The sequence below is a fragment of the Eleutherodactylus coqui genome, chromosome 1 (genome assembly GCF_035609145.1).
Source record: "Eleutherodactylus coqui strain aEleCoq1 chromosome 1, aEleCoq1.hap1, whole genome shotgun sequence".
NCBI lineage: Eukaryota > Metazoa > Chordata > Amphibia > Anura > Eleutherodactylidae > Eleutherodactylus > Eleutherodactylus coqui.
In genome coordinates, this window is record NC_089837.1 from 35,868,798 (window position 1) to 35,892,999 (window position 24,202).

General features: G+C 46.4%; 2 protein-coding genes across 4 annotated transcripts in view; one reads left to right on the plus strand and one right to left on the minus strand.

Annotated features, from left to right (window-relative positions):
- Positions 1-16,978, minus strand: part of INTS9 (integrator complex subunit 9) — a 29,514-nt gene extending 12,536 nt beyond the window's left edge. The window contains exons 1-8 of the mRNA XM_066594872.1: positions 16,918-16,978; positions 14,466-14,593; positions 8,168-8,228; positions 7,977-8,039; positions 4,726-4,865; positions 3,624-3,710; positions 2,862-2,982; positions 599-733 (exon numbers count right to left, since the gene is read on the minus strand). Coding sequence (XP_066450969.1) covers positions 599-733; positions 2,862-2,982; positions 3,624-3,710; positions 4,726-4,865; positions 7,977-8,039; positions 8,168-8,228; positions 14,466-14,593; positions 16,918-16,926 — 744 coding nt within the window. The 5' untranslated portion in view covers positions 16,927-16,978. The remainder of the gene's footprint in view (positions 1-598; positions 734-2,861; positions 2,983-3,623; positions 3,711-4,725; positions 4,866-7,976; positions 8,040-8,167; positions 8,229-14,465; positions 14,594-16,917) is intronic.
- A 243-nt stretch (positions 16,979-17,221) lies between these two features.
- HMBOX1 (homeobox containing 1) overlaps positions 17,222-24,202 on the plus strand; it is an 85,199-nt gene continuing 78,218 nt past the window's right edge. For all 3 annotated transcript variants that reach the window (XM_066594878.1, XM_066594882.1, XM_066594883.1), the window contains exon 1: positions 17,222-17,419. The gene's annotated coding sequence lies outside the window, so the exon portion shown is untranslated. The remainder of the gene's footprint in view (positions 17,420-24,202) is intronic.

The window sequence follows — 24,202 nt, forward strand, 5'->3', positions numbered from 1 at the left end:
GCTGCAGCACTGTGGAGAGCTTTATGGTTGACAGGGATGAGTAGAAGTTGTATTCCATTAGTAGATGGGCACCAGTGCGGTGACTGGCACAGGGTGGGGGCATTAGTGTTGCAATGAGACTAAAAGATAAGCCAGACAGCTGCATTCAGGATAGACTGGAGTGGGAAAAGTTTAAGAAGTTACAGAATGGCCTAGAATGGATCAGGGCAACAATAAGAGTTTTTACCTAGGCAACAGCAAAATAACAACCGAAGAATAAACTGGGTGACAATCCCAAATCTGCATAGCCCAGTGCATCCTGCCTCCTGCCGATGATGTAAGCTCATTACCAACCAGGCCTTGGCCACTGCCTGTGTAATGCTGCATGCGGCTGTACAGGGGCACAGCCGCCTGCCTCTCCTGTGCCTATGACTTGTATGTCCATCTCTCCTGCATCCTGCTTATAACATGCACCAATACATGTAATCTATACACAAGGCATCATGGGACATGTAGCTATATAAGAAATATTGTGTTACTACATTATATACCAATCACTAGTAACATACAAACTAAAATTCTCTGACATCATGTGCGGTGTCCTCATGGGAGAACTTACCTGTGGGTGGGTAGTTAGAAGTGAAGACCCCGACACATAAGAGACCTTTTCATAATGGGACTGAATGATCCAATTAGAACTGCCAAGAGCATAACCAGAACTGAGGGGTGTCACCTGCACTGCACCAAAGAGTTCCTGCAAAGACAATGGGAGTGTAATATACCGAATCACCACTAGAGGGTGCACTTACACTACAGTACGAGCCTAATAGGGGGGGTAAACTCCCAGAGATCCCAAGAGCCCGAGCAACAGAACCGTCTCAGTGTCGGTAAAGGGTTTTTACCTGTAAATGCTGTGCATTTTGCTTACTTGGTAAAATCTTTAAAAAGGCTGCACAAGACAGAAGATGCTGCTGGAGTGTAAGCTCTGCTGCCAAAGCTGTGGGGGATCGCTTTGTATAGTTTGTGGAAAACCCATTCGTACGACAAAGAGTTCTGCAACTTTCTAATAAACAGCGTTCCATATTCCAGTCTTAACCAACATGGCGCCGGCGTAAGGGGCGGTTCACATCAACGTTACGGCTTCCGTTTTCTGCCACAGGAGCAAGAAAACGGAAATCCCTTTCCACCACAAAAAAACGGAAACGAACAGCGCCGGACAGACCTCATTGACTATAATGGGATCCACCTTCTGTTACGCCCTCCAGCACTTTCCCAGACACAATAATGCAGCAGCAGGTTGCGCCAGTTCATACCTTTTTTTTAAATGGAAACCTGCGAAAGCCGCTCCAACCGGAACCTTCGCCGCGGACATGAATGAGCCTCGTAATGTCCTTCATTTATTAAGAGGGCCAGGTCTGGCCTCTGTGCACCCGAAATCCAGCTGGTGTAGATTTCGAGTATAATTTACGCCAATTTCTCATACTGGGTGGCAGGAGGTCACACCCCCTTCTGCTAACCCTGCCCCCTTTTCATCACTTTTCAAAAGTGGTAAGAAACAGTAAAAGCCACCAAGGTTTGGTGCCAAAATTTGTAAGTAAAAGGTTTATTTCCTCTTTTGTATTTTAGGTCTGCAGTTTTTTAGGATCTCTGCTTGCTGTCAGTGAATACTTATTCTGATCTACATTCTGGTGCCAAAACCAGGGCTTGTGGCGTTGATGGACGCTGAAGTATAGCTGCAGATTTGTTAAAATGACAAAAGCAGCAGTACCTACTGGTCTTCTGCCCGGCGCTGCGGCCCCATAGTCGTCTGGTCTTTGTTTAGGAACAGAGGCTGCAGCGGTCACATGCTGCTCTCCTGGCATCACTGCTCAGAGCCACAAATGGCAACGAACCCCTGCGACCTTTGATTGGCCACAGAGGTCAGCTGGTAGCCATTCCTAAACAGATCCCGGAGGACCGCGGCGCTGCGGCTCTGGTTTGCCGGCACAGAGTACGCTGGCTCTAGTCTTTTAACACGTCTTCAGCTATACTGGAGTTAAAGAGTTGTCTGACAACCAAACAGTCCCTTTACATATCCTTATGGTTTGCTACAATTGCGTCCAGTCTAGGCAATCGAGATGAGCGAAGAATGTCTGCATTTACTGTCAGCAAGCAGAGTTCTTGAAAATGGTAAGGAATTGAAAGGGAGTATATTAAAAAGTTTTAATAAGTTTTTGTTGTGCAATGATTAAAGGGGCGTTCACCATCAACGTCTGACAGATGTGGGTCCCACCTGTGTAATGAGGGTCCCCGACCCCATCCCACCTGCAACGAGAGGGCTAAAGAGACCGCTGAGCTTACTGCGCTACCCCGTTTTTAATAACTCACATAGAAATGAATGGAAGTGACGGAAACAGTGTAGTCTAGTAGGGCAAGATTGAGAGACCCCTGAGAGGTCCGGTCCCGGAAGCGGATATACCACTGAAATTTAAGATGGGAATATCCCTTTAAGATTTGTTTACATAAAACCAGACACCCCTTTAATACATTCCATAATCCAGGTGTAAAGATGCAGAATTATAACACTAAACCGCATGTATGACCCCATTATTGTCCCTGTGGTGCCCCCCCACTAGAATGGAAGCCCCCGTAGGGAGGAGTGGGCACCAGGGTGGATGTGGGCTGTCATGTGGACTTCCTCGCAGAGTCTGCCCTTTGTATACCACAACGGGGTCCCACCAAAGGAGTAACACAAGATGAAGAGGAAACCTAGTGGCTCTCTATGGTTAGAACAGTAGGAAGAGCAGCTCTGGAGCACAAACTGCTGCAAGTGCAGAATTAACTAAACATTTCTAGTCCTCTACTAGTCACAGTCCGTAGTGTCTCCCCTCCGGCATACTCACTATTTTCTGGGAATACCCCACAAGCTGTATCTTGCTGAGTGCTGCGTTCACCTCCTGCATCGTGTAACACTTCCGCCATGTGAAAACCTCAACGGCGTCCTTCAAAGGGGCCGGCAGCTGCCTGCAGACAAGATGGACGGGTCACACAGCGTGGAGCAAGCATGGAAGGATTACATAGTGAAGGCATTATAAACCGTTCTAGAGCGATTTAAGCTTCAGCTCATCAGATCTCCACTTGCTGTCAGTGAATGGAAACATTCTAGTTTCTTTTGTGAGGCTAGAAACAGAAGAGCCCATTGTTTTTGTGTGAATACGCAGTGGAGCCGCAGGTTTACTGTGTACTCACTCTGTATTAGCGCTGCCCCATTTACTTCAATGGCGTATTTCAGTCCGTAATACGCACCAAAATAGGACCTGACACAGTGGTTTTCACAGGACTGAAAAATATGCATATGCAAATAAGCCCAATGAAATCAATGGGTTCTATTCACTGTGGATTATGTACGTAAAACAAATGCTGCATCAAAAGGCCTGTGTGAACGAGCCCTTAGGAAACAAGAACGGCCTCTACTAATACACAGTAACGAGCTGCAGCTGTGAGCAGGAAAAGGTCAGGGTGGATTTTCAGCTCCGTATTTCAAACAAGCTTGTTTCCATTCCCCGGCAGTAAGCAGAGATCTATGAATTGAAGCACTGTGTCTGTTAGGAAGCAGCAGAGCCTCTGCAATGATTTAGCATTCTGCGCTATCCGGATGGCGTTACCTCTGATTGTCCTTGTGCTTCCACATGGTGGCGGACTGCGCCTTCGGAACCCGCTCGATGAAATTAACCAGTTCTTCCATGAGCAGCCTGAGAGAGCAAAGACGAACGGTGAAGACGACCGAGACCCAGGAGGCCAATCAGCGACTGATTTAATAGCACAACAGAAAATGTAGCTACCTTGTATCACATTTAACCAGTTCCTGACTGCTGATTAACTATAAACGTCCAGGTTGCCCATGCTTGGTCAGGAAAGGGGGCAAAGCTTCTGGTCAGGAAGTGGTTAAAGTGATCCTCCTGCCATAAATACAAGATGCCCCCTCAGTAGGAAAGTGCAGGTGTGCCGAGCAGTGGCTGTTGTGATCTAACTGGGCAAATGTATAGGAACGAAGCATGCCCTTGGAACCAGTGCAGGAAGACCCATGGAACCCCTGATCAGCAGGGCCACATATGACGAGGGCAGGGGTGGGCACCTGTATAGGAACTGAGCATGCCCTTGGAACCAGTGCAGGAAGACCCATGGACCCCCTGATCAGCAGGGCCACATATGAGGGCAGGGGTGGGCACCTGTATAGAACTGAGCATGCCCTTGGAACCAATGCAGGAGGACCCATGAACCCCCTGATCAGCAGGACCACATATGACGAGGGCAGGGGTGGGCACCTGTATAGGAACTGAGCATGCCCTTGGAACCAGTGCAGGAAGACCCATGGACCCCCTGATCAGCAGGGCCACATATGAGGGCAGGGGTGGGCACCTGTATAGAACTGAGCATGCCCTTGGAACCAATGCAGGAAGACCCATGGACCCCCTGATCAGCAGGGCCACATATGAGGGCAGGGGTGGGCACCTGTATAGGAACTGAGCATGCCCTTGGAACCAGTGCAGGAAGACCCATGGACCCCTCGATCAGCAGGACCACATATGATGAGGGCAGGGGTGGGCACCTGTATAGGAACTGAGCATGCCCTTGGAACCAGTGCAGGAAGACCCATGGACCCCCGGATCATCAGGACCACATATGGTGAGGGCAGGGGTGGGCACCACTTCTATTGTCAGCTATACCCACATCCTGCATTGAATGAAACGCCCTGCTGTCTTTTACCTGCCAATCTGTACTGTGGGCTCCGTGGCGTAAACGGTGCCAGTAAACCCGGTGTGCTCGGTGATGTACGGCAGCGCCATCATACAGTGATAGTTAGAGATTAGGATCACATCTACAGTAGACAGATCTATGAGCTGTGTCTGAAAGCAAAGAGCAGAATATTAAACAAGTCTGCAGGGCCGAGCCGCTCCCCGGCAGCCGCGTTACCACCCAGACGGGTGAGGGAGGACATCTGTAACACAGCGAGGGACAAGGTCACCCATGCTGTGCCAGCGGTATAGGGGGTGTAATATAGTGTTATCGTACAACCACCCACCTCGCTCGGCTACAGAGATCTTAACCCCTTATGTGACTGCCCTTTTTGTATATTTTTGGTTTTCCTTTTTAACCCCCCCATCCTTTCCAAAGACCATAACATCTTTAACTTTTCTGATGACTCTGCTCGTTTCTTGCGGGACGAGTTGGAGTAAGTCTGAAAGCTCGCTGTAGCATCATGTATTTTTGTTTGCCATCATATCTACAAGACGACTTGGTTTCTCCTGCTGGGAACAATCGCACTGTAGTTTTCAGCGCCGTCGTTCAACCTTCCGTATAATGGGAAACTTTCACAAATGTATAAGTGGGGGCGAAATAGAAAAAAAAAAAAGCAAATTTGCCATTTTTGGACATGCGGTAAAAGTGCCATCTCTCTCTCTTCTGTGGGTCAGTACGGTTACAGAAAAAACTAATTCATACAGTTTTTTTTATGTTGAACTAGGTCAAAAAATAAGTTAATAAGGTACCTTTTTCATTTAAAAAAAAACTTGCTTTCTGCTGCCATCTTTCCGCCCCCAGAACTTTATTTTTCCGTCAGGCAGCGTGAGGCTCGGTTTTATAAATGGCAACTTTTTGATCACTTTTTATTCCCTTTTTTCTTGGTGACCGGCTGATTTTAATAAAAACAGCGCAAGTCTGGCATTGTGCGTTTTTTTCTTGCTCAAAGTGTACGCTGTGTCGGATTACTAATGTGTAGAGATGAGAGAGTATACTCACTTAGGGCAATTACTCGAGCGAGCATTGCCTTTAGCGAGTACCTGACCGCTCGAGAGGTAAGGTTCGGGTGTCGGCGTGGGGGAGCGGTGAGTTGCGGCAGTCAGGAGGGGGCAGCGGGGAGGGGGGGTGGGAGAGGGAGAGAGAGAGAGATCTCCCCTCCATTCCTCCCCGCTCTCCCCCGCTGCTCCCCACCCCCCGCCGACACCCGAACCTTTTGTCTCGAGCGGGCAGGTACTCGCTCATCACTACTAATGTGACATTTTAATGCATTGGGCTTTTATGGATGCGTCAATACAAATTTTATTTTTCAATTTTTCGTTTTTGATGAGACGACTGGGAAGTTTTTTTTTTTTGCTTTTTTAACATAAAAAAAAAAAAGAACTTTACAAAAATGGCCCATTCGGGGCTTTCCAGCACAATTCCGTCTTTCAGTTTTGTTTTTGGAGCAGCGAGACAGAATTAAAAAACACTCTGTTTTTTTCCTATTGCTCTCAATGGGTTTTCAAAACAGAAAAAAAGAAAAACAAACAGATTGACCGTTTGTTTCTGTGTAGGTTTTTTTTTTTTTTTTTTTTTTTTTTTTAAATCGGAAGAAAGTAGCGCTGTACAATGCACTATCTGTTCCGGTGAAGAAGCAAAGTGACAGCAGTCTGTTTTTGTGATGTATCAAAAGGCTGTGTTTAAGGGACATCGGCTTCATGATCTTCCTTTGAAGTATAAGAGAATATTCATGCTGTGTTTTTGTGATAACCCATTGAAAGCAACAGAGAAAAAAAAACAAACTGCAAACGTTAAATTCCAAGAACGGAACAGAGACAGAATTGTGCCAGAAAGCACCAACGCAGGTGTGAACGCACCTTCAGCCCCACACGGGGAACCAGCAATTGTTTGAGTGCATATATGATATACTGCAGTACTTCAGTGCTGCAGATTATCATAGATCTACTGCTATTCTATTAAGCACAGCCTGTGACACTGATTAATAGGCAGAAATACAAGGCAGCTCTTGGTCTTCACAAGGTCCCATGCTGCCATGGTAATGGATAAAAAAAAAGGGAGACATTTCATTCCGTTAGCCGGAAAGCCCAAACACTTATGTGAATAGGTCCTTAATCTTATTTTTACTTTTCTTCTTTTTAGCCGCCATAGGGTGTTGAACCAGCAGTTGGCTGACTGTATGTACAATATACTGCAATTCTTCAGTATTGCAGTATATCGTAGACTTACTGTCATTCTATTAAGCACTGCCTGTGACCTGTGTCACGGCTTAATAGGCAGAAACACATGGCAACATGGAGGCCGGGGGCTGCTAGGGTATTCAGAGAGCAGCCCATGATCTCGTCACGGGAGAGCGGTTCAGGTGACAGAGGAAGTCTCTCCCCTCTGTTGGGCCATTTAACTGCGGTTCTCAAATGGCCAACAGCTGGGATAAGAGTTATCTCCCATCCCGGTCAGCAGTTAAGGACGGTTATACCTGCTGAGTATGGAGTGGGCTTGGCTTCAGAGTCTGCTCCCTACAATGACACCTGCCAAGTGTTAAACATGTACAGCGCTCATCGTGAAGGGGTTAATATATTATATAACGAGAATACCAACTGGGGTATAAACCAAGTAGGAGCAATTCTGGTGATAGAACAGGGGTGGCACAACTACCCTTGAGTGTGGCAGATAACGCCAGGCCATAGACTAGATATTACTGGTCATCGATTCTCAACAGTGAAGCAACTTAAAAGGGGTTAATAAAAAGTGTCATCATTGCATAATAAGTTCTGTAACTTTCTAATGTACTTTACTATGAATTCCTCTCCATTTTCAAGTTCTCTGCTTGCTGTCAGTGAATTGGAACATTCGCATTTACATCCTGAGGCTGTAAAACTATCCAATCTAGACAATGCCCTGACCTCCAGACTGATACCTTGTAACAAACTATTAGGACCGGGGAGAACTTGCACTAAATTTGTCAAAGTGGCGCTGATTCAATTTCTCACCATTTTAAAGACCTCTGCTTGCTTTTAGTGAATGGGAACATTCTTATTTACTTCCAGAGGCTTCAAACTTGACCTGATCATGTCAGCAGCTGATGTAGTCTTCTAAGTTATAGATGTATTTGGGGGTGCGGTTACAACGTAAGGTGACCCCTCTGCTGCTGTACCCCAGAACTAGACACACGCTGCACTTATGGACCCCTAATCTGGTGATAAAGCTTATTACAGGCTTACCTCTGGGAGACAGAACTCGGGCACGGAGTCCACAAATACCCGACCGGAGCACTCCTTCAGCTCCTGCGGGGACAGAACGGACATGTATGGTGACGGGGCTCAGCAGCACAGAGTATTTCAGGACGCCAATGAGGAGATCTTGTGGAAAAGGGAGACCTCTGTATCCCCCCAATATCTTTCCATCACTGTACCTTCTCAAACTGGGTGTTTCCATCCTTTGAGATCCAGCCGGGCAATTTAGACAAACGAGTGCTGCCGGAAAAAAAAAATAATATTAATAAATATAATATAATATATATGACTATGCATATAAATGTACACTGACTTAAATCATATATGCCCCTCCACTCACATCCAAAGCTGCACCACTTCTTCGAGTGATCTCACACACACTGCAGTGTTCTCTGGAGACAGGGCTCCATCGCTGCAGCTCCGGATGTGACTGGAGTAGAAAATGGATTTTAAATACTGCAGCCCCCCCATCTGCAGAGACCCTTATATGTAGATTTAAACCAGGAGATGTTGTAAGGTGGTGTTTTCCTTTAAGTTCACCTATCATTCGCAGGGTTAAAGGATTAATTGGCTGCATAATATTATATTAACTCCTTCACCTGTAATAGCGTCCTGTGTCTGCGAGTCTCCCTCTCTCTGGCAGACGGCGTGATTTACAGTCAGGATGGAAATGTGATTGATGAGCAGCCGCACTTTATGTCTCGCGCTTACTGACAGGACGGCTCTACTATAAGATGATGGTTACAGCTTTTTAAAGGGACAGCAACCCCAAAAGATTCTGCACCGAGAACTGCATAAAGGTGGTTTTACATCTGCGTTAGAACCTCCTGCGGTTCTGTCGCAGATCCGGCTGCAAATACCGGAAGAAAAAGCGCTGCATGCAGCATTTTGTCATCCATGCAAAACCAGGCAGCTAGGCGGAAACCGGGCAAACTCCATTATAGTCAACGTGGTCCGCCCGGCGCTGTTGCTTCTGTCCATAGACAGATCCATTCGGTCGTGGACATTACCCTTTCCTGTTACCCAGCAGGAAAGCGTAATCCCCAGCGCAAGTGTGAAAATACCCTTAAAAGTTCTTTAATCTGGCATCAATGAGCGCTGATAGGTGCCGCATTATCAGTCGGTCATAGAGGAGTACTACTGGAAACGTTGGACTGAATTGAATCTAGGATCTTGGCTTTAGTAAAGCATTTGACAAAGTATCTCATACCATACTTATTGAAGAACTGACCAAATATGCGATTGAGAAGGCAACTGTTAGGTGGATTCACAACTGGCTGAGTGATTGTACCCAAAGAGTGGTCATAAATGGCTGCACATCCAAGTGGAAGAATGTATCAAGTGGGGAACCACAAGGCTCTGTCCTAGGCCCAGTGTTGGTCAACATCTTTATAAATGATCTGGAGAAGGGAATTGAGGGGAAACTGATCAAATTTGCTGATGACACAAAGCTAGGAGGGATAGCTAACACTAGGGAAGAGAGAGAGGATTCAAAAAGATCTAGAAAAGCTTGAACAGAGGGCAGCGAGTAACAGAATGGTATTTAACAAGGAGAAATGCAAAGTCCTACATCTGGGCAAGAGAAATGAAGACAGCACATACAGAATGGGGGGAATTGGGCTAAGCAGCAGCACATGTGAAAAAGACTTGGGTATACTAATAGATCATAGACTGAACATGAGTCAGCAATGTGATGCAGCAGCCAAAAAGGCAAACAGAATTCTGGGATGTATTAAGAGAAGCATAGAGTCTAGATCACATGAGGTATTATCCCGCTCTACTCTTTCTTAGCGAGACCTCATCTGGAATACTGTGTCCAGTTCTGGGCACCCCACTTTAAAAAAGACAGGGAAACTGGAGCAAGTTCAGAGAAGAGTTACCAGGATGGTGAGCGGTCTGCAAATCATGTCCTATGAAGAACAGTTAAAGGATCTGGGAATGTTTAGCTTGCAGAAAAGAAGGCTGAGAGGAGACTTAATATCTGTCTACAAATATCTGAAGGGCTGTCACAGTGCAGAGGGATCAGCCCTATTCTCATCTGCACAAGACTAGAAGCAATGGGGGAATCAATGAGTGGAGCAGGTTACCACAGGAGGTGGTGAGTTCTCCTTCAATGTAAGTGTTCAAACACAGGCTGGACAGACATATCTGGGATGATTTAGTGATCCTGCACTGAGCAGGGGGCTGGACCCGATGACCCTGGAACCACTAGTAAGCAACTGTATTGGTAGCCACTCAACTTTCCCAGACTCTTAGTAATGAATGCACAGATCTATTTCGCTAGCTAGATTAGCCACTCAGGAAAAGCTGTAAGTTTTCGCACAGCTGCTTGTTACCCAGCTTTCCAAGACTCCAAGGCATTAAATCTGCCTAGTTAATACAGAGATAAATATCACTAGCTAGATTTGCCATTCAGGACTACAGAAAAGCAGTGTGGTAAACTCCACAGGAGCCATAATGGCAGCCATATTGATGGCCACCCAGCTTTCCTAGAGATATATATATGCCAGATTTTCTATTTCTGCCAAGGACATTTCTGTGATAGTCCCTGCTAGAGCGATAATGGCAGCCATATATGATATGATATAGTCACCCAGCTTTCCGAGACTCCTGAGCATTTCTATCAGTCTAGTAACGCAGAGATAAATCTCACAATGGACGGACTGACCATTCAGGGCCTGAAGAAAGCCCACTATAGCGGTTGTACTCCTTGCCACCCAGAATTCGAAGTATTAATGGGGTTTTCTGGGACTCTAATATTGATGACCCATCCATAGGATAGGTCAGCAATAGACAATCGGTGGGGTCCACTGCTCAAGACCCCTGCCGATCAGCTCGGGCGAGCGGACTCAAACGCATTCCAGGCACAGTGCCGCACATTATGTAGAGATGGTGCCTCGTACAGCAGCTCAATCCCACTCATTTCAATGGGCCTGAGCTGCTCTCAGGCCACGTGATGAACGCAACATCACAGCCCTGAGAAGAGGTCATGGTGCTCACCAGTCTGGCGGACCCCCACTTTTCTGATATCGATAACCTATGCCGAGGACAGGTATTGGAGTCACGGGAAAACTTCTGTAAAAGGAGTTATCCATGCAGCGTCCGCCACGATACACTGGCATCGGAGGGGAAGCACTGCTCCGACCTCTGTGTAGTGGACAGCGCTCGTAATTGCAGTCGCAGCTCTGATTGAAATCGCAGATTGGGGTACCCTTGATTCCAATGAGAGCTGTGCCTGCAATTACGAGCTCCGGCCACTATACAGAGGTGGGAGCAGTGCTTCCACTCCGACCCCGGTGTATCCTGGGTAACCCCTTTACATGGGTATATACGTTACAGTGGAAGCAGATTGTACAGCGACCGTACAAGTCATCAACGAACGTGGAAGAAATCGTCCGTCTGCATGCAATTAAATCAGCGCTCGCCAGCGATCGTACATCCTCTTGTGTTTCGGACCCATTACTAACTGGGTGGGGAACGTAAATTAAAAATTATTTTAAAAAAACCTTTTAATTAGCGCTTTATTTATTGCAGCGAGTCAGAGAGCTGAGTTACGACATTTCATTACCGCTCTTTTTGGTCTTTTCTCCGACACTTGTCACTTCACTAATTAACTGTATGTTAATATCTGGCATCAATGCAGGAAGAAGCGGGAACGCTCACCATGCTCTAAGGGTTTATCGGAAGATAGTTAGAGCGCTTCTGTTGTTGTGCCCCACGCAAGAAGCGGAACAGTGAAAGCGATGGCGGTCCCGGACCCACGGCATGCTGCACGCCAACGATGCCCGATGGGCAATAATGGGGTCTGTCGGTTACGGTACGGTTTTGTACCCGCAGCAGTGCAGCATGTTGCGCTATTAGAGACTCCTAAGGCCTCCTACACGCGGCCGAGCGCGATACCGGTCCGTGAAACTCAGCCACTCGCGAATGTGTGATGCACCCGCCTCCATCACTGCAGTACAGTTGCGATCCTCCGGCGCAGTTTTCAGCCATGTTGGAGAATCGGCAAACGTTTCCCGTTATTTTCAACGGGAGAGTTCGCATTGCACCCGCGCGCCGCGTTTTCCTGTAGTGTGCCGCTATTTTACCACACCGCATGTATAGGACTCCATTCAAAAGCAGCGCACAAATTCCGCGTTATTTTCTCACCCACATAAAAACGGCCTAAAGAGTCGCGCATTATTTGCAATGAGAGCGTGAAAAAAAAACAATATATATTGCGTTGCACACCATGATATTTGCATGCGAGGGCGATGCAATTTTTATCCGTATAAAAACTGGAAACAAGCGCAATTTTTTTTCCGGGCATGTACATACATTTGATGCAAAAACCGCGTAGCAGAAGAATCGCAGTCAGGCCGGTGTCACATAACCGTATGCATAAAAGCCTGCGTGACTCGCCGCCGTGGAGTCGTCCTGTCGCTTCACCAAGCTGCAGATCGATCCCATCCGTACGCATGCAATACGCGGCAAAATGGAACATACTGCGTTCTTTTTTGCGCTTGCGTATTACGCAATGCATACACGCAAATGTGAGAGAAAGAGCGTTAGACAATTTACGCAATTGCCTGAGAAATACCGCCCGCGTAATACGCGATAAACTCAAGTTCGTGTGAACCCGCTCTTGAATATAGTGCTGTAGGTCCGACCGGCATCGCACTTGCCCGTGAGTACACAGCCTCTCCGACGCAGATCTCAACAAACCGTGAACGGAACCATTAAAAGAAAAACGGAAGTGTCAGTGTTTCAAAATATCTCTAATTCTGAATAGATGAAGTGATTACATCACATAGAGGTGCGCTCACACGGCGGACTTTGGCGCAGAATCCACATAAACATCTGTGCGCCGTTCATCTGAATATGGCGCAGTGTCGCCGTCTTCATGCACATTCGGAATGTAGATTTTACCCCAAGACAAGAGCAAAAACCGACTGCAGATCCGCAACTGCAATACTCAGCCGTACTGCGGCACATTTAGAGGCGGAATCTGTGTGGGAAAATCCGAAGCGGATTCTGCAGTGCGAACGCACGCTAAAGGTAGGCGTGTCCTCGCCGTCTATGGTATCCAATCAGAGCTCAGCTTTCACTGCTGCGGAAAAACGAAAGCCGAGCTCTGATTGGTTATTTGGGCCTCATTTATCAAACTGGTCTTAGGCCGCTTTCACACGGCCGAGAAAAATCGCACAAGATTTGTGTGTCGTGAGATGCACGACTTTGTACCGCCATTCTCTTGAATGGGGTCATACACACGAGCGATTTTTTTCCATGCGTCGCATGACAGGAAAAAAAAATTGCGTTGTGTCCTATTCTTGGGCGTTCCCTACAGAACGCCTCGCGTCGTCCATTGTTGTCAATGGGGCAGCACAGCATTGCCCGGCGTGTGAGGTGTGAGGGGCACGCGAGTGCAAGGCGATGTTTACCCATTGAAAACAACGGGAAACACTCCGCAATCACATTTTTTTTTACAAAAAACACCCTCGGGTCCGCGGTGACATCGCGTGCTGGTTAGTGCATGAGTTTCACGGCCCGATATCGCACTCGCCCGTGTGAAATTGGCCTTGGGGTACGCTCACACCACATTAAACGCACCCCAACAGTAAGATGTCCTTGTTGTCCACAGCGACCAATCACAGCGCGGCTTTCATTTTCCCATAGTATTTTGAGAGATGAAAGCTGCGCTGTGATTGGTTGCTATGGACAACAAGGCCACCTTACTGATCAAGTGTATGCGTCCCGTGAAAAATCAATGTATGATGCACATGTGCAAAACAAGCAGTACACATCAAATACTCGTGGATTTGCCGTGTTTGTCGAATCCCCATATCCTACATATTACGCACCACAATAGGACGCACTGCTTTTTTGTTTTTTTCGGGCGTGAAAAAAAAAAAAAAACGCAGGTGTTAGTGGGCCAATTGTAACCAATGGGATTTTAGCACCACGTAATACACGGGACACCGACGCCCGTGAGAGCGAACCCTTGATAAGTGAGGCCCACAACAACCAATCAGAGCTCAGCTTTCACTTCAGCAAAGCAGTTTCAGAAATGGAAACCGATTTCTGACTGGTTGCTACGGGCAACAAGGACCTCGTACTTCACATCCTGCATATGGGAGACTGAAAATGATCCGCCTGGATCTACAACCTGTGTCTGCTACAAAACTACAACTCCCAGCATGCCCTGACAACCTGGGGCATCTTACCTCTATTACTACTGTATGCTGGGAGTTGTAGTTTCAGAGAAAAAAAAAATGGAGACTGCTGTTCTAGTATGTTCACTGACAACAAGCAGTGAAAGAGCGGATAACACTACATAATGGCGGACCTCCACCAACCACTATCATACATATATCAGTTTAGCCACTCAGGAAGGTGGCATTACCATCTCAGCCCACCATGAGGATACTGCTCTGTGCGCTGTGGCCACGAGTATGAGCAGACAGGATGTGGCCCCCATGGCACTGACCCCCGACGTACCTGTGCACCAGCGGTAGCGGCAGGAAGCTGAGGGCCGACGTCATGTCCAGGCCGCAGTCCAGCATGATGGTGGTGGACTTGAACTTCAGGATGTTGCATGGCAGCGTGGGATGTCCCGACAAGCAGTACTGGAAGAGAGAGGGAGGGAATAGTAGTCCCCGGGGGCCGAAGTCTGGAGTAATACAAGCATCAAATATTAACGGCTCGGCCTTGAATAGCAGAGAGGAAGCTTTGGGGGCGCGAGATGAAAGGATATGTCTGGCGAGGTGATACGGACTAATGCCTCCTGCGCCAATTATCTCTGCATTAACCGCCGCTGAGCTGTTTCACCCCACGTAACCGGACACGACGCGATTCCTTCACATCGCAGCCCGAGCTTCACTTAAAGGGGAAACCACTGCAGACCGCCGGCTGACTTTCGTCTAAATAAACAGAAGTCCCCGAGTTGCTGCCCTGATCCTCAGAAAGCTGGGTGATGACCAATATGGCCGCCACTACAGCACCCACAGGGGAAGTCACCCAGCTTTCCTAGGATCCTAAATGGAAAAGGTGACTAGTTATGCAACAATATGGGAATAGGGCATAGAATGTGGCATAACTACCGTAGATACAACAGCCTCTCTGGGGGCACACAATGTGGCATAACTAGACACGCCAACCTTTCTGGGGGCACAGAATGTGGCATAATGAGACACGTCAGCCTTTCTAAGGGCACAGAATGTGGCATAACTAGGTACAACAGCATTTCTGGGGGCACAAAATGTGGCATAACTAGGATTTCTGGGGGCACAAAACGTGGCATAACTAGACACGTCAGCCTTTCTAAGGGCACAGAATGTGGCATAACTAGGTACAAAAGCATTTCTGGGGGCACAAAATGTGGCATAACTAGACACGTCAGCCATTCTAAGGGCACAGAATATGGCATAACTACCGTAGATACAACAGCCTCTCTGGGGGTACACAATGTGGCATAACTAGACACGTCAGCCTTTCTAAGGGCACAGAATGTGGCATAACTACCATAGATACAACAGCCTCTCTGGGGGCACAGAATGTGGCATAACTAGACACATCAGCCTTTCTGGGGGGAAAGCTGGGTGACAACTTATTGTGAGCGATATTGGTTCCCACCCAGCTTCTCTAGGGACAGGTAGGTGCATAAAAAAAAAAAAAAAAAAAACCAGAACAAACCCGCATTCGTATTCACTGCGTTTTTTTGTGCACGCTCTTTTCTATGTTGTGACCACACTTGGGCCTTCTTGCATTTTGCGGTGTAGTGCGGGGGGTTTACGCATGTGAAAAAACAAGAGGCCAAACAGATGTAAAAAAAAAAAAAAAAGCACATTCGCACCAAATGTTGGCCTCAGCGCAACGTATTTGCGCCGTGAAGGAGTCTTTTTGCGGTGGATGAACATGGCTGTAACCCACGGCACAAGGCCACGCCCACATTTAAATGGCTAATGAGTTCCAGAGGTCTTTTTTTAGCACAAATGTGCAACTCCTTGCCTATTGCGAGCACTTTTGCGCACCCCGCATTGACTTCTATGGGAACATTTGGTGCAAAAACGCACACAAAAATAAAGCGTGCAGAATCCCCCCCCCCCCCCCCCCCCCCCGCACACAAAACGCACCCAAGAAAAAAATTAAGATGTGAACGATCCTATTGCAATCAACGGGTTCCATTCTCTGCCTATTGCGCATGTAAAAAAAACCAAAACACAAATAAGCCCGTGTGACGCCGCCTTAGATCTGTGCGCATATCCACATGCAAGTCTTCCACGGAGAAATCGCGAGGCTTCGGGCTCCTTCATATGAATGTATTTGCGCAGCACGTTATTTGCACCATTTTTGCGCGGGTAATACGCAGCGAATAGATACACATTGATCTCAATAGGTTCGTTCACTTGAAGAGATATTTTCACGCGATGTCCTATTTTGGCGCATATCACACAGCGCAATAAGCTATTGACGCGAATGGGCCAGTGCAAGTATGCGTATTCATCAATTGGCCATATTATAGTTAGTGGGGTCTGTTCGGCGCTGAGCGGTTCCATCTCCGTCCGTCCAAGGGATTACCCTTCCTGCTTCTCAAACGGCGCAGAAAACCAGAACCGAGCTGCGGAAGTGAACGCTGCCAAGGTGATTGCGTATTTGCCCGACCGAGATGCGCCCGTGTGAACGAGCCCTAAGTCTCCTGACCATATGCTATGTGAACCTGCACTAAGACTTCTCACAGCTGCGGGTTTGTTACCATTGTATCCAGTCTAGACAATCGTGCTAGGACAGGACTACACCACCCATCAGTGTATGCTGGGAGTTGTAGTGCCATCTACAGGTTACACAGGCCACAGCCGTGCACCTCAGCGCCTGCCCTATGCTCAGCACGCCGTATATACTGTATACTACACAGCTCTCTCAATACTGCACGGATATAACACGAGCTTCTCACCAGCTTCATTGTAGACGGTTCCTTTCCTGGCCGCGCACAGCCTGCCGGGATATGTAGTTCTCTTTCCCTCCCAGCCGTGACGTCACTGTGACGTATCCCGACGTACCAGACACGCTTTTTTTTTCTCTCTCCGCTGTCTTCTCCAGTCTATCACAAAGGGGCGGGGTTGTTATGACTGTCTCGCTCCGCATTCTGGGAGATGTAGTTCTCTCCATGAGCTCCCCTTCAAGCTCTCCGGGGAGAAGCCAGCGGTGTCGGGAACTACAACTCCCAGAGTCCCGCCGCGGCCGTTCGGCTGAGGAGCTGCGCGGTGCTGAGTGTCAACATGGCGGTTGGGAGACAGACAAAGACGAGTCAGGCTGGGATGTGAGCGGCGGGGGAGACGCCTGGGGTGAGCTGGGCACGGAGGGCGGGCGTCGTCCTCGTCAGCATCTCGCCGGGAGTGAGTGCGGCCTGCTGCCCGCTGGGAGCCGAGCCCGGGACGGCACGGGGGACCACAGAGGTGAGAGCTCCGCCGTCCTCACAAGTTCTGCTGCAGGAGAGCGGCGGCGGGGAGCCGGGGGGCGCCGGGCGCTGTGTGTGACCGTGCCGGGGACCGGCTGCATGACTGGCGTGTCGCTGCGGGCTGCGGGGCTGGTCGTGTCCCGTATATTATAGGTCATGGAGGGTATAGACGTTATATAGCACTGGGCTGATATGTCATGGAGGGTATCTCACTGTGTGTATGTGCTATCAGTGACTGTTATATCCGTGCAGTGTGTATTATACACCAGCGCTGGACAGGCATTATATTAGGGCTTTGTATACACTGTATATATTATTCTATAGGTGCTGGGTATATTATATCACTTCTGTATATATAGTATATTATATATCGCTTCTGTATATACATGAAATCAGTGTTGAATATACATATATAGTCTTTTGCAGCATTATATATCATTGCTGTGGTGTATATATCGCTTCTGTATATACATATATATCACTGCTGAGCAGTCATATATTACGAGATCCCAGCTACCTGTACATTATAGCGCTGTGTATAGTAGAATATATCACTGTTGGGTATATTATATATCAGTGCTGAGTGTATACAGTATATTATATATCGCTTCTGTATATACATTATATCCGTGTTGAATATACATATATAGTCTTTTGCAAGCATTATATATTATTGCTGTGGTGTATATATCGCTTCTGTATATTCATATATATCACTGCTGAGTAGTCATATATTACGAGATCCCTGCTACCTGTACATTATAGCGCTGTGTATAGTAGAATATATCGCTGCTGTGTGCATTAAATATTGGTGCTGTGTATAGAGTATATATTCTGCATGTACATCATATAAGTGCTGTGTATACAGTATATTATATATGGCTTCTGCATATACATCATATATTACTAGGTAACTGCTGCCTGTACATTATATATTGGTGCTGAGTGTATACAATGTATTATATATAACCTCTGCATGTATATCACTGCTGTGTATATTATATTAGTGCTGAGTATATATAGTATATTACATTTGGCTTTTGCATATACTAAAACATATAGATCACTTGTGTGTATATTACATATCAGCGCTGTGTGTGTATATTATGTCACTTCTGAGTAGTCATACATTACCAGATCATTGCTGCGTATATTATATATCACCTCAGAGTGGTCATATATCACCAGATCACTGCTACCTGTATACATTGTAATGCACTAGTGCTGCGTGTAGGCAGTATATTACTATTATATATCGGTTCTGTATATACATCATATCTATCAGTACTGTGTATACATTAGGTATCAGTGTTGTCTTATGTGTACTTGATCTGTATATGTGATATCCTCCCTGTGCATATATTCTACATCTGTATGGGACCTTTTATAGTATTGCTGTGTATACATGTTACTTTGGAGTATATTATATGTGTGAGTGCTCTGCATATAGTGGCTGGTATGTTATATGTGTTGTAGATCATGTATGGCTGGACTTTTACTACACATGTAATTTATATACTAGTTTACATGGTCATGTATGTCTGTGATATCCGATGAGGTGAAGCTGCAGAGCCTTTGACCCGTCTGACGTGGTGTATTTGTGTGGATATATATCATCGGGGTATGTGTGTGTTTATCGCACATTCACACAGAGCAGTTTGGAGGCGGTAAAAAAAGGAAAAACAACAAAAAATGACGTTTGTGGCCACAAAACCGTAAATCTGCCCAAACGGCCCGTTTAGAATGCTGTTCTTGCTGCGTGACTTGTGGTACTTGTAGTGCTGCGGGATATATTACTGCCTGCTGTCCTGTATCTGATCGCTTTGTCTCTCCTGTATCTCCCTATACACGTGCCTGCCGCACTCTTATAGACAGTGTGGGGGGGAATTCTAGGGAATGCAGCAGTCAGACTGGCAGAGGAGGAATTGTGGCATCATATGGGCACTGCCAGCGGTATATGGACTATGTGCTGGCAGTGGCTTACTGCACTGTATGTATAGAAACACTGATATGTGCCCAACGCCCTCAGCTCTGCTACAACTAATCGCTGAGTGTCTTATTTTTACATATATATTAGATTTATTACCCCGCGCACTTGTATACTCTTCTGTGAAGCGTTGGACGGGGAGGAAGATTCCATCCATTCATGCCAGTAGTTATCTGCTGCTCGGACTGCCCGCTTGGTATATAGATGGGCACCCATCACATGTCACTATTGTCATATATGGCAGCAGTGCTGTAAAGTCCCATTGTATAATAGTCACATATACTGTACATCGGGGGGGGGGGGCTGTGTGTAAAATCTGTGCTTATAGTCTCAACTATAGCATAAGAAAGCTTTAACGACTAGAAGGGTTAATAGTTTATTTTTGTCAATTAACAAAATACAAAGTAACCGAACAAAAGCGAGATCTAAATCCCATCGATATTCGCCCTTCACCTTCACAACAGTATCAGTTTTTCTCGGTACACTTGCACACAGTTTTTGAAGGAACTTGGCAGGGGGGTTGTTCCAGACATCTCGAAGAACTAAGCCCAGATCTTCCGTGGATGTAGATGGATTTGAGCAAGCCTATGTAATCCCCAGACAGACTGGCTGATGAGATCAGAGCTCTGTGGGGGGCATGTCACTTCCAGGACTCCCTGTTCCTCACTGGGCTGGATGATGGGGGTTGTTGTCCTGCTGCAGAATACATTTGGCGGTCTTCTGGGCTTCTGTTTTTGAAAGCATTCTTTTTGTAGCATTTTTTTTCCTCACCTGCCTAAAACATTTGTGCAGTACTGTTTGTCTATATACAAATCTGTGCTGCAGTTATAGCAGAGCTGAGTTTGTCATTCAGTTCTTCAGCACTATTCCCTTTGTTCTGTGTGGTTCTTTCGTCTTGTATCCTGCAGGCGGTTCACCTGCTTCCCACAGATCACACATTGTGATATCTCTGTAAGCGGGTAACGCGCTCAGCTCTGCTACATTCACTAGTTTTTAAATCCCGCTTGCATACATACCCCTCCTTAGGCTCTATTCACAACTGCGGCTGAGCTCCGGTTTAGAGTCTTCACGCCGGGGGAAAAAGTTGTGCCAGCAGGACTTTTCTGTCTGGTAGAAGTGCAGGAACCGAAGGGCCCCGTTCTAGTCAGAGGGGTCCGTTCGGCGCAGTTTGGCTCCGTTATGAGACGTTCTGCACATTCTGGGGATTCCGTTTTCTTGCTCCAGTAATGGTAAACGGAATCCCCAGCACAGATGTGAGCTGAGCTGTGGGGATCTCATCTGCTACACAATGTATCGGTTTGTAACTTGTGTATGAAAGCTGCATTATCATCCAATCAATGGCTACATGTACAGCTCTGCTACATATGTATAGAGCCGTACACTGGGGCTCCCCACAACTAGTGCTGGCATCGGTCCCTTCATTCATCACTACTAGATGCCATGTGCCCCATGTCCAGGTAATCCAATGTACTCCCCCGCAGATATATTATATATGTCATATTCTGTATCCCCACAGTTGGCTCATATTGTGTGTAAGTTCAGTCGGATCTGTTTTATATCTGCGATCACCGCTGTTATCAGCCAGACAGCCTTCTGCGGGAGATGTCATCCATGAGAGCTGCAGCAGTCTGCTGACTGTGTCTGAGTATATATGATATATCTGTAGTATACACATATGCTATATATATATCCATAGGCAGAAGTTACTCAGGATCCCCATATCATCTCTTCTGGGTTTCTCATCAGCGATCTGATTTCTGTCAGACGGGTCGTAACTTGGAACAATGAGGATCCGGTAAATCGGCCGCCGTTCATCCCAGCACTGCCGATTAATGGAGAAGTGGCTGCACCAGCAATGAGCGTATCTGGGGGTTCATACCGCACGCTGATGCTGCATGCATACGGGGAAGCGTGCTATCTCAACGATATATCGCACTTGTCTATATGCAATTTATGACGCCGATGCGTTTTTTGATTTAAGCATCACATTTGTGAAATTGCAATCTTAACGCAAGTGTTTCCCATAGACTTCAATGGGAAAGCTCAAACTGTAGTCGCATGCACATCGCAGGACATGAGAGCCACGGGGGATTTTTTTATTCAAGATGAGTGCAGCTCTGGGGTATAATACAGGATGGAACTCAGAATCAGTACAGGATAAGTAATGTATGTATACAGTGACTCCACCAGCAGAATAGTGAGTGCAGCTCTGGGGTATAATACAGGATGTAACTCAGGATCAGTACAGGATAAGTAATGCATGTACACAGTGACTCTACCAGCAGAATAGTGAGTGCAGCTCTGGAGTATAATACAGGATGTAACTCAGGATCAGTACAAGATAAGTAATGTATGTACACAGTGACTCCACCAGCAGAATAGTGAGTGCAGCTCTGGAGTATAATACAGCATGTAACTCAGGAGCAGTACAGGATAAGTAATGTATGTATACAGTGACTCCACCAGCAGAATAGTGAGTGCAGCTCTGGAGTATAATACAGTATAAGTAATGTATTTCCTCTAAAGTGTTTGATCAGTGGTGAAAATAAAATGTGATATAAATCCCTTTCCTATTTGCTTCTACTCCTCACTCCCATTTATCTAGCAGGTGACACAAGTCTCTGCCCCCCACCATCCTGTAGGCGGTTATATTGAGTACAGCCCCATGTGGCGAGGAGGTTCTGTCCGGTCTCCATATATAATCTGGAGATCGGGCTGCATATAACATGTCAGTCCCGTACGCTCGGCGTTCACACCTCCTGTATTGTGCGCTCTGTCGCCGTTAGACGTGTCGCTTGCAGCGTTGCCTTGATTTCTGCCTTCGGATAAAGATCAGCAATCTGCCTTTTGCCGACAGGTGCGGCAGGAATAAGACATGGAGGCGGTTGGTAGAATTGTAACCTCTGCCAGCCGGCGCAGGGAATATCGGTCCCCAGAGCACAGAATAAGTGAGAGTTACAGGCAGCGCATTAATGTGCGGTCGTCTCCTCGCCTGGTGCGATCCGTGTGCCCTCTGATGGGAGACTCCGACCAGCGCCGATGTACACGAATATACGGCTACGCTACTTATTACAGAGGGTTTCCTTTAAGATCCTGGCATGAAGATGTTTAATAGTCAGCTGCTACACAATAGCCATAGATATTGTCACCCAGCTTTCCACAGACCCTGGAAGGTTGTATGTCTTTACGGTCAGGCACTGTAGAATCTGTTGGACCCCAGAGCAAAAAAATCCGACATAGCCCCCAAGTGTCACATGTAGTGGGGGTCTCCCTTAAATCAACAGGTAGTCTTTCCCATCAGCATGTCTTATCCCGAGGGTCCTTCTAGGGCTTGCAGGGGGCCGGCGGTCGCACCCCTAGTGATCAGACATTGACAGTGCTGACTGTGCCAAAGCTTCCACTGATTGGAAAGCACCTTTAGCATCTGTCTACCGTCGGTAAGCAGTGCTGCCCCCGTGTCCGAAGTGCATGGGCAGCGACGCCGCCGGCATTCTGTGGATCTCGCCTTCTGGGTAACATATGTTTAGATGTTTTTCCCAAGTTTGGTGTTATGCAGTTTGTCTGCCAGAAAATAAATCCAGGAGGAGTTTATCCGAGCGTATAGCTAATTATATCCCGGCTGTTTACACGGATTATGTCTCATTCATTGTATCCCCCCCTCCAAGTGTTCAGTATATGCGCCGACGTATTAGACTGATGGGTTTACATTTATGAAACCTCAGGAAAATTACCTGCGACCGACAGTCCGTCGCTGAATTATGTTAAAAAGCTAAATCAGCACCCTGTAAAATGCCAGACGGTAACCTGATGCACCCCAATGGTCAGTAGGGTCCTTTTCGGCACCAATTACTTCTATTCTATGACTGTTCCGTTCAGCCAGTGGGTTCTACTTTCCCGCTCCCATAACAGAGCAGGAAAACAAAATCCATAGTGCTAGAAAAACGACCCCTTATAGCAGTTATATTCTTGTACATAGAAGGCAGTATTATAGTAGTTATATTCTTGTACATAGGGGGCAGTATTATGATAGTTATATTCTTGTACATAGGGGGCAGTATTATAGTAGTTATATTCTTGTACATAGGGTGCAGTATTATAGTAGTTATATTCTTGTACATAGGGTGCAGTATTATAGTAGTTATATTCTTGTACATAGGGGGCAGTATTATGATAGTTATATTCTTGTACATAGGGGCAGTATTATAGTAGTTATATTCTTGTACATAGGGTGCAGTATTATAGTAGTTATATTCTTGTACATAGGGGGCAGTATTATAGTAGTTATATTCTTGTACATAGGGGGCAGTATTATAGTAGTTATATTCTTGTACATAGGGGGGCAGTATTATAGTAGTTATATTCTTGTACATAGGAGGCAGTATTATAGTAGTTATATTCTTGTACATAGTGGGGCAGTATTATAGTAGTTATATTCTTGTACATAGTGGGGCAGTATTATAGTAGTTATATTCTTGTACATAGGGGGCAGTATTATAGTAGTTATATTCTTGTACATAGGAGCAGTATTATAGTAGTTATATTCTTGTACATAGGAGCAGTATTATAGTAGTTATATTCTTGTACATAGGGAGCAGTATTATAGTAGTTATATTCTTGTACATATGGGCAGTATTATAGTAGTTAAATTCTTGTACATAGGGGCAGTATTATAGTAGTTATATTCTTGTACATAGGGGGCAGTATTATAGTAGTTATATTCTTGTACATAGGGGGCAGTATTATAGTAGTTATATTCTTGTACATAGGGGGCAGTATTATAGTAGTTATATTCTT